Here is a 12,107-nt window from a genome sequence, read left to right as displayed (position 1 = left end):
AGACTACATTGTCGCGTCAACTGAGCATATGTGTGTGCAACTAGTGTCCTGCCAACTAAACATCAATGTGTGTGCAACTAGACTATATTATAAGCCAACTAAGCATATGTGTGTGCAACTAGTCTTCCTGCCAACTAAACATCAATGTGTGTGCAACTAGACTACGTTATAAGCCAACTAAATATCAATGTGTGTGCAACTAGACTATATTACAAGCTATGACAATTCATATGTGACTGTGCGGCTAGATTGTGCAACTCTGTGGTCATGCATATGCCAACTAGGACTACTATGTGTGCAACTACAACTACTGTGGATGCAGCTCCAAAAAATTGGGTCTAAAAAAAATTGCACCATGCAGTACTAAAGTTGCACAAAGCAGTACTGAAGTTGCACAATATAGCGCCAAAGTTGGCATCAAAAACTTTCGTCGAAATATACTCATGCGGGATCTAGTTTCAAAGATCTCGTCGCAAAGAATTCGACAGTGAAGACGGATCTGAATTCCGACGCGCAATTTGAAAGATATGGCTTTTTAAAATCAACTAGTGTGAACACATTAAATACTGATAATAACATGCAAAAACAACTCATGCATGGCTAGGAAGCCCGGCCGCTCGTTCTCTTTAGTTAGCACGCGGCCATTTTTAGATTTTGGGGAAAATAAAAGTACTAGTCCATATTACCCAGACGACTTTACAACCATTGAGCAACCAAAAATACTGTACATTATTCAGGCTACAAAGCCGCATTTAGGCAGCGAAGCAAAACATTATAGCTAGACAATGAACCAACAAACAATAGCCAACCAAAATTTCCAATTGTATGCCTATCCCAAGTATAAAAAGGGCTCTCTCTCTCTCTTTCTTTCCCTATTGAGCCCAAGCCTTAGCACAATTTGCTATCATCATCAATGGATAAAATCACCCATCCTAAATTACGTTGCTATGAATTCAGCACCACAAACCTATGTAAGGCCTGCGACATTTTGTTCATCCCTTGACAAGTACTTATCTACTGCAGCAGCAGCTTCACGCCCTTCGGTGATGGCCCAAACAACCAGCGATTGCCCGCGCCTGCAATCCCCAGCGGCAAAAACGCCATCCACACTGGTCCCGAAGTGTCCGAATTGAGCTTTGAAGTTGGAACGGTTGTCTTTCTCTAAACCCAGTTTGTCAGCGATGTTCTGCAGAGAAATAAAACGGTGAGTTGCTTGTCCAACATCTATCATCAAGATAAAACTCAGGCGTGACAGTAGTTCAGAGTCTGCATAACTAACCTCTTCAGGGCCCAGGAATCCCATGGCAAGGAGGACAAGGTCTGCCTCGATGATCTGTGATCCTTCAATCTCCTTGAACTGGAATCTTCCATCTACTTTCTCCCACTTCACGCGCACCACCTCAAGGGCCTTCAATTTTCCATCTTCATCACCAATGAAACGCTTGGTTAAGACTTCGTAAGTTCTTGGATCATTTCCAAACTTGGTAGATGCTTCCTGGTGCCCATAGTCCACTCGGAAGACTCTAGGCCACTGCATGCAAAAACAGAATGGTGACTTGAGAACTTTCCAAGCTGGAAATGGAATGGCCAAATTCGCATGTGCAGGGCAATATCCAGTTTTTTTTGCATTTACCTGGGGCCAGGGGTTGTCAGAAGCTCTCTTGCTTGGTGGCTTGGTGAGAAGCTCCAGATTTACAATGCTGCTGCAACCATGCCTAACAGACGTACCGATGCAATCTGTGCCTGTGTCTCCACCACCAATGACCACCACCTTCTTACCCTTGGCAGATATGTATCTTCCATCCTCCAAGTTGCTATCAAGCAAGCTTTTGGTATTTGCGTGGAGAAATTCCATGGCAAAATGAACTCCAGCTAGCTGACGGCCAGGAATACTGAGGTCCCTGTTCAAGAATATCCCACATGATGTTAGTCAGTTAGTGTCAAAAGATATATGCCAGTTCTTTTGAGATTGTTGCTACTCCTCTTGGAGTAAACTAGAAAAAAATCCTCGTTCCAATTAGTTACCTTGGTTTTGTAGCTCCACAAGCCAAAATAACTGCATTGTTCTCAGAACGGAGACGTTCAATTGAGTATAAAGGATCACTCCCTATATTAGCATTCACCACAAATGTTACACCCTCTTCGGCCATTAAATTGACACGACGCTGAACAACTCCAATCTTGTCTGTCTTCATGTTTGGTACTCCATACATCATAAGACCTCCTATACGATCCGAACGTTCAAATACAGTTACAAAATGGCCCATTTTATTCAGTTGATCAGCGGCAGCCAAACCAGCAGGACCACTGCCAACTATAGCGATTTTCTTTCTGCGAAAGGAACAGTTTATATCAGAAATTGTAACTCAAATGTTACCTATTAATGAAACAAAAGTAAATAAATAAGGGAATAAGCCGAACTAGATGGTAAAAAAGACATACCCTGTTCTTTGAAGTGGTGGTCGTGGTACCATCCATCCCTCCTCAAAACCTTTGTCTATAATCGAGCATTCTATGCTTTTGATTGATACTGGGTTCTCAATAATGCCAAGAACACAAGACCCCTCACAAGGAGCAGGGCACACACGTCCAGTAAATTCAGGGAAGTTGTTTGTCTCTAGTAGGCGATCCAATGCTTCACGCCATCTATTCTGGTGAACTAATTCATTGAACTCTGGGATCTTATTTCCAAGAGGACAGCCAGCACCTGAGCTTTCCTGTACAAATAATCATGAAATCTTAGCATCTCGATGTCATATGTAGTCAATGACTAAACATATCAATCCTTAACCCCACAATAAATCCAACTACAATCATCAATGTTAAATAGAAAAGATAAACTCAGCTTCACCTGATGACAGAAAGGAGTGCCACAATCCATACAACGAGCAGACTGTGTGTTTAACAGTGGCCCTGGAACTGATTCAATGGCAACCTCGTTCCAATCTTTAACACGCTCATTTGGATCACGGTAAGAAACACCCTCTCGCTCATATGTTACAAAACCCCGGTACTTTTTGGCGTTGGCAACACGTGTTGGTCGGCTGGATGACTTCTCTGTTTGTATTTTCTGTAGATCAAAGTTAATCTACTTAGGCAAAAATAGAAGTTCACACAGTAGTGGCAATGTGCATCATTGCAATTTCTGATGGATAAACTTAAATGGAGAACACCATCTCTACTATAAATTCAAATTAAAAAGGTATGCAGAAGAATTATTACTTAAATCATATATTACCTTAGTTGTCACAGAAACACCATTTGCCACCTTAGGTTCCTTTGTAGGCCTAGCTGCAGCTTTTTCTGCCTTCATTTCTTCTAGAACCCTCTTATAATCCCTTGGATATACTTTTACAAATTTTGGAAGAAGAGTGTCGAATTTAGAGAGTATGTCTTTGGCCAGGACGCTCTCTGTGTGAAGTCGATGTTGCTCTATCATCATTTTCAAAGTGGTTACATCATCCTCTTCCTCCACATGATATAGATCAACCAACTCATTGTTACAGCGGGCACTGAATGTCCCATCAACATCATAAACATAAGCGATGCCTCCACTCATCCCAGCAGCAAAATTTCTTCCTGTTTTACCAAGGATGACTACAGTACCCCCTGTCATGTACTCGCATCCATGATCACCAATTCCTTCAACCACTGTTCGAGCACCAGAATTACGAACACAAAACCTTTCTGCTGCCATTCCATTGAAGTATGCTTCTCCCTTGGTAGCACCATACAGGGCCACATTACCAATGACAATATTGTCTTCTGCACTAAATGTACTGTTCCTGGGTGGGTACACAACAATCTTTCCACCAGATAATCCTTTGCCAACGTAATCATTGCTGTCTCCTTCAAGCTCAAGGGTTATTCCAGGACAGAGAAAAGCACCAAAACTCTGACCAGCACTTCCAGTGAGTTTCACATGAATGGTTCCAGGATCTAATCCCTTCATGTGATAACGTTTTGTGACTTCATGGCTAAGTGTAGTGCCTACTGCCCGATTAGTGTTCTTGATTGGAGTCTCAACGAAAACACGAACTTCCTTTTCAAGTGCAGGCCTTGATAAAGCTATAAGTTTGTTATCCAAAGCCATGTCAAGGCCATGGTCTTGCTTTTCAACACAGTACTGAGCGGCCCCAGGACGAATCTCTGCAGCTGGTTTTAAGATCAATGAGAGATCAATATTTTCAAGTTTCTCATTGCTCTTAACTACTTCTGGATCAACTTCAAGCATATCAGAGCGTCCAACCATTTCATTAATTGTACGGAGGCCAAGCTGAGCCATAATTTCTCTTAGCTCCTCAGCAAGCATGAAGAAAAAGTTAATGACATGCTCTGGTTCTCCAGCAAATTTTTCTCGGAGCACTGGATCTTGAGTGGCTATACCAACAGGGCAAGTATTGGTATGGCACTTCCGCATCATAATGCAGCCAAGTGTGATCAGTGGAGCAGTGCTGAAACCAAATTCCTCTGCACCAAGTAAGCACGCCACAGCAACATCTCTACCAGTTTTTAACTGGCCATCTGTTTGTAGGACAGCTCGACCACGAAGCCCATTTGCCACTAAAGTTTGATGTGTCTCGGCCAATCCTAGTTCCCATGGAAGTCCAGCATTCTTGATACCTGTCCATCTTGATGCACCGGTGCCACCGTCATGGCCAGAAATAAGAACATGGTCTGCGTGTCCTTTTACAACACCGCTAGCTACAACTCCGACACCAGCCTCAGACACTAGCTTCACGCTGATTCGAGCTTGAGGATTTGAATTCTACAGAGAGAAGACAGGCATCAGCAGGTAACATTTGCAAAATGAGTTTTTCAAAAAGGAGGGTAAACTCCCAAATGGAGACACAAGTATATGTGCAGGATCAATTGTACCAGTTTAGCAAGTGATTCTAGCTTCTCAGGAGGGTTAGACCATCACAGCGTTTAGATAACCAATATAATCTAGAAGTAGCAACTAACAACCATACATAAATAGGCAGATGCCTTGGCTATAGAAGAGCATCAGGTAATGTACCTTAAGGTCATGGATAAGCTGTGCAAGATCCTCGATAGAATATATATCATGGTGAGGAGGTGGACTAATAAGCCCAACACCAGCTGTAGAATGTCTGGTAACTGCAATGTCACCGATAACCTTGTGACCTGGTAGCTCACCACCTTCACCAGGCTTAGCACCCTATACATATACGATACAAAAAAAGAATAAATGCCAACCACATGACGTTGAATACAGTTGCTTTCTATAAACTGAGATCATTCCAGTGATTGCGCAATGCACAGCATTGTCAAGTACCTGAGCCATTTTTATCTGCAGCTCATCTGCATTAGTCAGATAATAGCTGGAAACTCCAAATCGTCCACTGGCAACTTGCTTGATTGCACTTCGTTTTGGATTCATCGAACCATCAGGAAGAGGCTCCATACGAGAAGGCTGCTCCCCTCCCTCCCCTAAATTAGCAGATGGGTAAAATGAGTTTAGTTTAGGAGTGAAAATAAATACAAAGATTTGGCAATATAATATTAACTGTGTGGGCAGAAAATATCTATAATACAAACAGTCCAAAGAAGAATAATGCGTGCAAGCTGTCTGGGTTTCTACGCAAGCAGAAGTTAAATCTTGCTAGGAATTAGGATAATTTGCTACCAGAAGTGCATTCAACATCAACAGATAGATAAAAGCTTAGAAGTTAACTCTTGCTATGAACTGGGATAATTTGTTCACAGAAGTGCATTCAACATCAACAGGAAGATGAAATGGTTTTATGTGAGTATAGTTTTCATGTGATAAATACTTGTAGAAACATAGACACTACTATGAGAGTATAGTTTTCACAGAAGTGCATTCAACATCAACAGGAAGATAAATACTTGTACTGCTATGAGAGTATAGTTTTCATGTGATAGCATCAAAATAAGTAGTGCATTTCTAGACATGGTCATGTATAAAGTACCAACTTCGAGGGCATATTTAAACAGTAGAAACATAGACACTACACTACTGCAGCAAAAATAAGAAAAATATGTTATGCAACAAGGCTCTAAGAGTTGATGTGCAAGTAAAGCTACTATACATGATTTCATCAGAAGGGTAACAACCAGCGAAAGGGTAAAAAATGTCACATATGCATGAAATACCTGTGTTAGATTTGCCTCCCAGTTTGTTCATGGCCACAGCAAGGGCAGTATGTGCCTCCAACGAAATAGATCCATAACTCATTGCCCCAGTACAAAAGCGTTTCACTATCTCACTTGCAGGTTCAACCTCATCCAAAGAAATCTTGCTAGTGCTATCTATAAATTTCAGCATACCACGCAGATTGCACGCCTTGTTAAGCTCTTGAATTCGCTTAGAATATTCTTTGTATGCTTCCCGGCTGTTTACTTTAGCTGCTTCTTGTAATTTTGCCATTGCAAGAGGATCATTTAGGTGGACTTCACCATTTTTCCTCCAGTGGTAATCCCCTGGATTGGGAAGGGCTTTTGCATCTGCACTGCCAGGCGGAGGTGTTCTTGATGGGAATGCCAACTCGTGAAGACGGAGAGCATCACGTGCAAGCATTTCGAACGTTGCACCCTCAATTCTGCTAGGAGTGCCTTCAAAACACTTGTGAATCACTTCAGAAGAAAGTCCAAGAGCTTCAAAAATCTGTGCCCCTTTGTAAGATGCAAGGGTGGATATTCCCATCTTTGCAAGAACCTTCATCATTCCATAGATGGAAGCATAAAAATATTTTTCAACAAGTTCCTCCTTTGAGTCGGTAGGAGGAATCTTCCCATCAGTCTGCAAGCACCAAATTGCTTCAATGGCCAAATAAGGGCATATAGCATCTGCACCAAATCCAACGAGTGTACAGAAATGGTGCACTTCACGAGGTTCAGCAGACTCAACCAATAATCCTACGCGTGTCCTCTCAAGATTTGCAACAAGGTGTTGATGTACTGCTCCAACTGCTAAGAGGGAACTGACAGCAACACGGTCTGAAGAAAATCCTGAATCAAGAAAATACAACAAATTTCAGTATTGGAAGATATTGAGTTGCATAATAAACTTAATATACATTCCAATTATGTCCAAGGTGACAAAGTAAGCATGTCCTTCATACAACACATTACACTGGAAACAATTGACTATCAAAGAAAATTATGATCATATTTAAGTTAATATATGGTGATGTGATATGTTTGCTGGAAGCTAACGATAATAAATTGTGCACACCTGACCCATCTGCTAGAATTTTTTGTCAACTTATGAGTAATTTGTACCATCAAACAATGGGATGCAAGTATAAAGTGAATAAGTCACTGACCTCTGTCTGAAAGAACTAAAATTTTGTATCCCTCACGTATAGCTTCCCGGGCTTCAGCACAAATTCTATCCAAAGTTTCTTCCAAGCCCTTCCTTGCAGAATTCTTCAGATAAGTTATGTCGAGCACCTTGCTGCGCCAACCACGGTAGTTCATCTTCTTGATAGATTCCATTTCATCCATTGACACCAAAGGACCTTTAAGTGCAAGGCGGTTGCATTGCTTTTCGGTTATTTCCAGCAAATCTCCTTCTGGCCCAATCATACATTCCATAGATGTAACAATCTTCTCCCTAATTGGATCGATTGGAGGGTTTGTTACTTGTGCAAACATCTGCTTGAAGTACTCAAAAGTCAGCTTCTCTCTGTTTGACATCACTGCTAGGGGTGCATCATTTCCCATTGATCCAAGAGCTTCCACTCCATCTTTAGCCATTGGCAGCAGCAACATTTCTAGGGCTTCCAATGTGTACCTGTAGTTAATCGGTTGGATCATTAGCCAGCAGAAACTGAAACATGAGTGATAGTTGACAATGTTTAATCCTTGCTTACCCAAACGCCTTTAGTGGAGTCACAATTGCATTGATGCCTACACATTCCTTGTTCTCATTTGTTTGCTACACCAAATTGTAAAAGAATATTAAAATCACCATGTTACTTATGGTTTACCAATTTTCGTCACCAAACTACCCAGTGAATGAGGAAGTTGGACCACGTAAGTACTTACCGTAATAGAACCAGAAATGCTTGGAGCAACTCTGTCAGTTTCTGGGACAGATTCTACAATGTCTTTGAGGTACATCTTTTGTCGTTTGAGCCATTCTCCATACGGGTGAGCTTTAGAGTACTGTGCCTTGAGTGCTTCATCATCTACTACAGTATGGTTGTCGAAGTCAACGAGTAACATCATTCCAGGGTTAAGCCGACCCTTTCTCAACACATCTTGGGCAGGAATATCCACAACACCAACTTCACTACCCATGACCACACGTCCACTGTGGGTCACATAAAATCGACCAGGCCTAAGGCCATTGCGATCCAGGGTAGCTCCAAGGTAGCGGCCATCGGTAACTACAGGTTGTACCCATGTTAGCTTAAGTAATCAGTTAGAAGTATGATCAGAAAAAAGAAACGGGTTTAAGTTTTTTACAAGATATGAGAGCAGGTCCATCCCAAGGCTCCATAAGGGCTGACAAGAACTCGTACAGAGCTTTCTTATCAGGTTCCATGTTTACATCATTCTGCCACGCCTCAGGGATCATCATCATCACAGCTTCTGGCAGGCTTCTTCCACCACGGATAAGGAGCTCGAGAACACCATCAAATGCACCTAGAATTCACATGTTTTTTCACACTTAGTAACTCACAAAACCGAGATGAATTTTTATTTGCCAAGTGGAATTCATGCTGCATATTAGACTGCGGACCTGAATCTGAAGAAGTGGCATCCACTATTGGAAGAATTTTTGACATTTCATCCTGTGATAGGCCAAGCTTCTCACACTCCAAGAGACCCTCACGAGCTTTCATCCTGCCATATATACAACGTGCATATTGAGATAATTGCATCTGCCAAGAAATGGTTAAAGCAAAGAGGAAAAGATTTGACAATAATATTACCAGTTTTTGTTCCCTTTAAGAGTATTGATCTCTCCATTGTGGCCTAAGACACGCATTGGCTGTGCACGGTCCCAGCTGGGGAAGGTGTTGGTGGAGAACCTTGAGTGAACCTGTTTCAAGATATGACTTTTAGAAATCATATTATAATCATCTTTTGCAGGTATTCAGAACAAAACTTCCTTGTGAAGAACGAATTTTGTAAAAATACATCAGCTGCGTATAATTTCATGCAAAACAGTTGGGAGCCCTAAGCTACCTCAAACCAAACACAATTTCTTCGGTCACATCCTGAAGAGTCGGCAAGCAGTCGGCCATAGCAGAACTGCAGCTGGACTCTGCAACATGGTTATCGGGTATCAACTAAGAGAAGTTTCTAGTACTTCACTTAAAGGCATCACGAAGCAGGACTGAAATAGCATATGAATAGACAGCTCAAATTTGATGTCTGCACAGGAGCGAGTCTTGATCTTACAACTGGCTTGCTATTATTGATTCCCGTCCGCTGACTACGACCATGACTTTTGTTGTAAGAGTATCAAGGTTTCGTATTTACCAGAGCCATATAACTGGAGAAGTTTTCATGACCTATGTCCGCATAGTAGTACCCCTGAAGCTGAGACGGCATAAGCTGGCCCTTGTAGACAATGGTCCTGGAAAACCACAATAAGAAGATTTAACAATAATTACTCACATGAATACAGTAAAAATGGGATGTCCTTACATTACAGATTTCTAAAGTTTAAGAGATAGTCTAGGATTGTTTTTCCTATCAATTTTTGTGTTGTTAATATTCCATTACAGCCAGGACCTTAATTGGGCTTCCTGATCTCAACCTCATCAGTTTGTAGTGAAAATGCAATTCAGAAGAAGTTAAGGACCTTGAAGATAGAGAGCACATGTAGAAATCTCTCTCTCCTCCACGCTTAAGATTCAGCGCGGCCCGGATAGATACAATTGAGAGCCTCCTCAGGATAAACAACTGTGATAATTGATGGGTTAGTTGAGAGGAAAGCTCATTACATGTGTTGAGAGAAAATTAAACTCATGGAGAACCTGCTGTTCGAAGTCGGCCTTCGATTTTGAACTCTTTGTGAGGAAAACCTGTTCAATCGCTGGTTCAGTGTCGAGCGCAGCTTGGCCCAAGTCTGAATTGTCAGTGGGAACCTGGCGCCACCCAAGTATCGAATGTCCTAGCGACTCAGCGACCTGCATGAATAAAAAAAATCCAACACATAAGCTTACCATCGCAGACTCGCCTCGCACGCTGTCTAATTGTCTATACACCAACCAACCAACCTTTGTAAACTCAGTTTTGCTCCTCTCGCGGCGCTTCTCATCGGTTGGCAGGAAGACCATTCCAACAGCATACTCACCTGGTGGCGGTAACTCGAAACCGGCATCCTTTGTCACCTGCGGCAATAGCAGAGCGACACCCAAGATGAATAACTCTGTCAAGGAAAACTGAGTTTGCTTGCAATTTTCATTGATTCACCTCTCGGAAGAAGTTGTGTGGTAGAGCAACGAGAATGCCGGCACCATCACCAGTGTTTTTCTCACAGCCGCAGGCACCTCGGTGTGCCATTCTTTCAAGCATCTGAATGGCATCGACGACCTGTAAAGTAAATCACAGCCAAATCAATATCTCAACCCTGTAGATGGAAGAGAGAAGCTGCAGCGGTGTCCTTGGTGCAAAGAACTCACGGTCGCCCGGTTGTCAACGCCCGACAGCTCGGCGACGAAACCAACGCCGCACGAGTCACGCTCGAACGCCGGGTTGTAGAGCCCAATGCTGCTCTCGGGTAGCAGAGACATGGGCCGTATCGACTCTGCGTCACGCGCCGCGGCCCGAGGCGGGCATGGCGCGACGCGTTCCTCGATGCGGTGCGCGCCGCCGAGGAACCCGCCGCCCTCCAGAGACATGGCACCGTGCGCCTGCCTCGCGGAGCGGCCATGCGCGGACGCGGCGTGGCTGCGCCGGGCCCTGCGGCCGACGCCCGTCGGCGTCGCGTGCTTCAAACCAATCCCCTGCGCCGTCGGCATGGCTGCACCCCACGCCTCAGTCTATCACATGTAATGCAACAATAAACCATGCGACGAGGATTAGAGGGCGCGCATAAACCAATCTCTTACTACGAAGGAGCAAACCGAAAAACAGTGGAAATAAACAACAAGAGAAAATCAACAACATAAAGCTGAAAGTTGTCCCCTTCCCCACATGTCGCGACCAAAGGCAAAGAGAAGCAAACAGCCTGCGCCACGCTGGGCGCGATGGAACAGAGAGGGTAAAAATAATCACCAGACCAGACGCCTCAGCGACGGGGGCCGGCCAGAGACGAACAGATCTACCAACCGCCGCACGGCGGCGCAGAGAGATTCCGCCGCCGCCTCCTGGACACGAGAGGAAGATTCAGAAACCACACGCGCGCGCGGGCTGGCGCAGAATCGAAACACCAGCGGCAGATCGAATAATAAAACTAAGCGGAAACGGCCGCCACCTACTACGCACACGCGCGCGGGCAGAGCCAACCTAGTTGCTCTCTCTCTCTCTCTCTATGTTTCCATCTATCTATCTATCCACGACGCCACCTACGGATTCTCGTCGTGGCAAGAGCTGGGAGGGACGCAGGACGGACGGGTACCTCTCGGTCTTATAGCGCTCTCAGCCGCCTGCCCTTGCCTTGCCTGGCTGGGGACGATGATGGGACCGATGCGCGCGATCTCGCAAGTGCCGCCGCCTGCCGCGGGTCTCGTGTCCCTCGCCGGGTGGCCGGCGGGTAGCGACGGGGGAGGGCGAGCGGACTCGTACGTGCGTGCGGATTGGGAACGCGCCGCCTCTCTCGCCTCCCTCCTCTCTCCCTGACCTCTCCTCCGAGTCTTGGGGCGTTTAAGGCGATGCGCGGCCCTGCATTTATAGAGCGAAGGCGGAGCTCGCTCGCCCGCCGTGCCTGCCAACCCCTCCCTCGTCCCCACACACCCACTATATTTCCGGCCCCTGTGTTTGTGTTGCCCCTCCAAATCTCGTTTTAGCAATTGTTTTCTGCCTCCTCCCCCTACTCTTATGTTGCAGGTCGTTGCCAACCGACGGTATCTCCCGTATTTGCGTATCCGCCCCCGGGCACAGCAAGAATTCCGGGTCACGTGTGGGCTGCGGCCTTTTGGCGAGGCCGTCGTGTGACT

The 12,107-nt window shown here is 44.6% G+C and overlaps 1 protein-coding gene across 5 annotated transcripts; it reads right to left on the bottom strand.

Annotated features, from left to right (window-relative positions):
• Nucleotides 1–664: 664 nt before the first annotated feature.
• LOC123078967 (glutamate synthase 1 [NADH], chloroplastic) lies at nucleotides 665–11,876 on the bottom strand. 5 transcript variants are annotated; one of them, XM_044501628.1, is made up of 23 exons: nucleotides 11,570–11,876; nucleotides 10,632–10,991; nucleotides 10,423–10,542; nucleotides 10,227–10,340; nucleotides 9,984–10,136; nucleotides 9,809–9,909; nucleotides 9,484–9,580; nucleotides 8,931–9,040; nucleotides 8,738–8,841; nucleotides 8,461–8,640; nucleotides 8,038–8,381; nucleotides 7,863–7,927; nucleotides 7,314–7,783; nucleotides 6,142–6,996; nucleotides 5,300–5,454; nucleotides 5,021–5,182; nucleotides 3,239–4,768; nucleotides 2,852–3,070; nucleotides 2,443–2,717; nucleotides 2,026–2,331; nucleotides 1,634–1,901; nucleotides 1,280–1,531; nucleotides 665–1,186 (listed from the first exon to the last, which is right to left on the bottom strand). In XM_044501628.1, the coding sequence occupies exons 2-23, from the start codon at nucleotides 10,968–10,970 to the stop codon at nucleotides 968–970; spliced, it is 6,438 nt and encodes a 2,145-aa protein (XP_044357563.1). In that variant the 5' UTR covers nucleotides 10,971–10,991; nucleotides 11,570–11,876; the 3' UTR covers nucleotides 665–967. The 5 variants fall into 5 exon arrangements, with proteins under 5 accessions (XP_044357563.1, XP_044357562.1, XP_044357564.1 ...); XM_044501627.1 differs by lacking the exon at nucleotides 11,570–11,876 and adding an exon at nucleotides 11,227–11,318; XM_044501629.1 differs by lacking the exon at nucleotides 10,632–10,991 and having other exon boundaries at nucleotides 11,570–11,859.
• Nucleotides 11,877–12,107: the final 231 nt, after the last annotated feature.

This window comes from Triticum aestivum, chromosome 3D, assembly GCF_018294505.1.
Source record: "Triticum aestivum cultivar Chinese Spring chromosome 3D, IWGSC CS RefSeq v2.1, whole genome shotgun sequence".
Classification (NCBI taxonomy): Eukaryota; Viridiplantae; Streptophyta; class Magnoliopsida; order Poales; family Poaceae; genus Triticum; species Triticum aestivum.
Note: the sequence above shows the minus strand (reverse complement) of the source record. Positions and strands in the feature narration are given on the sequence as shown.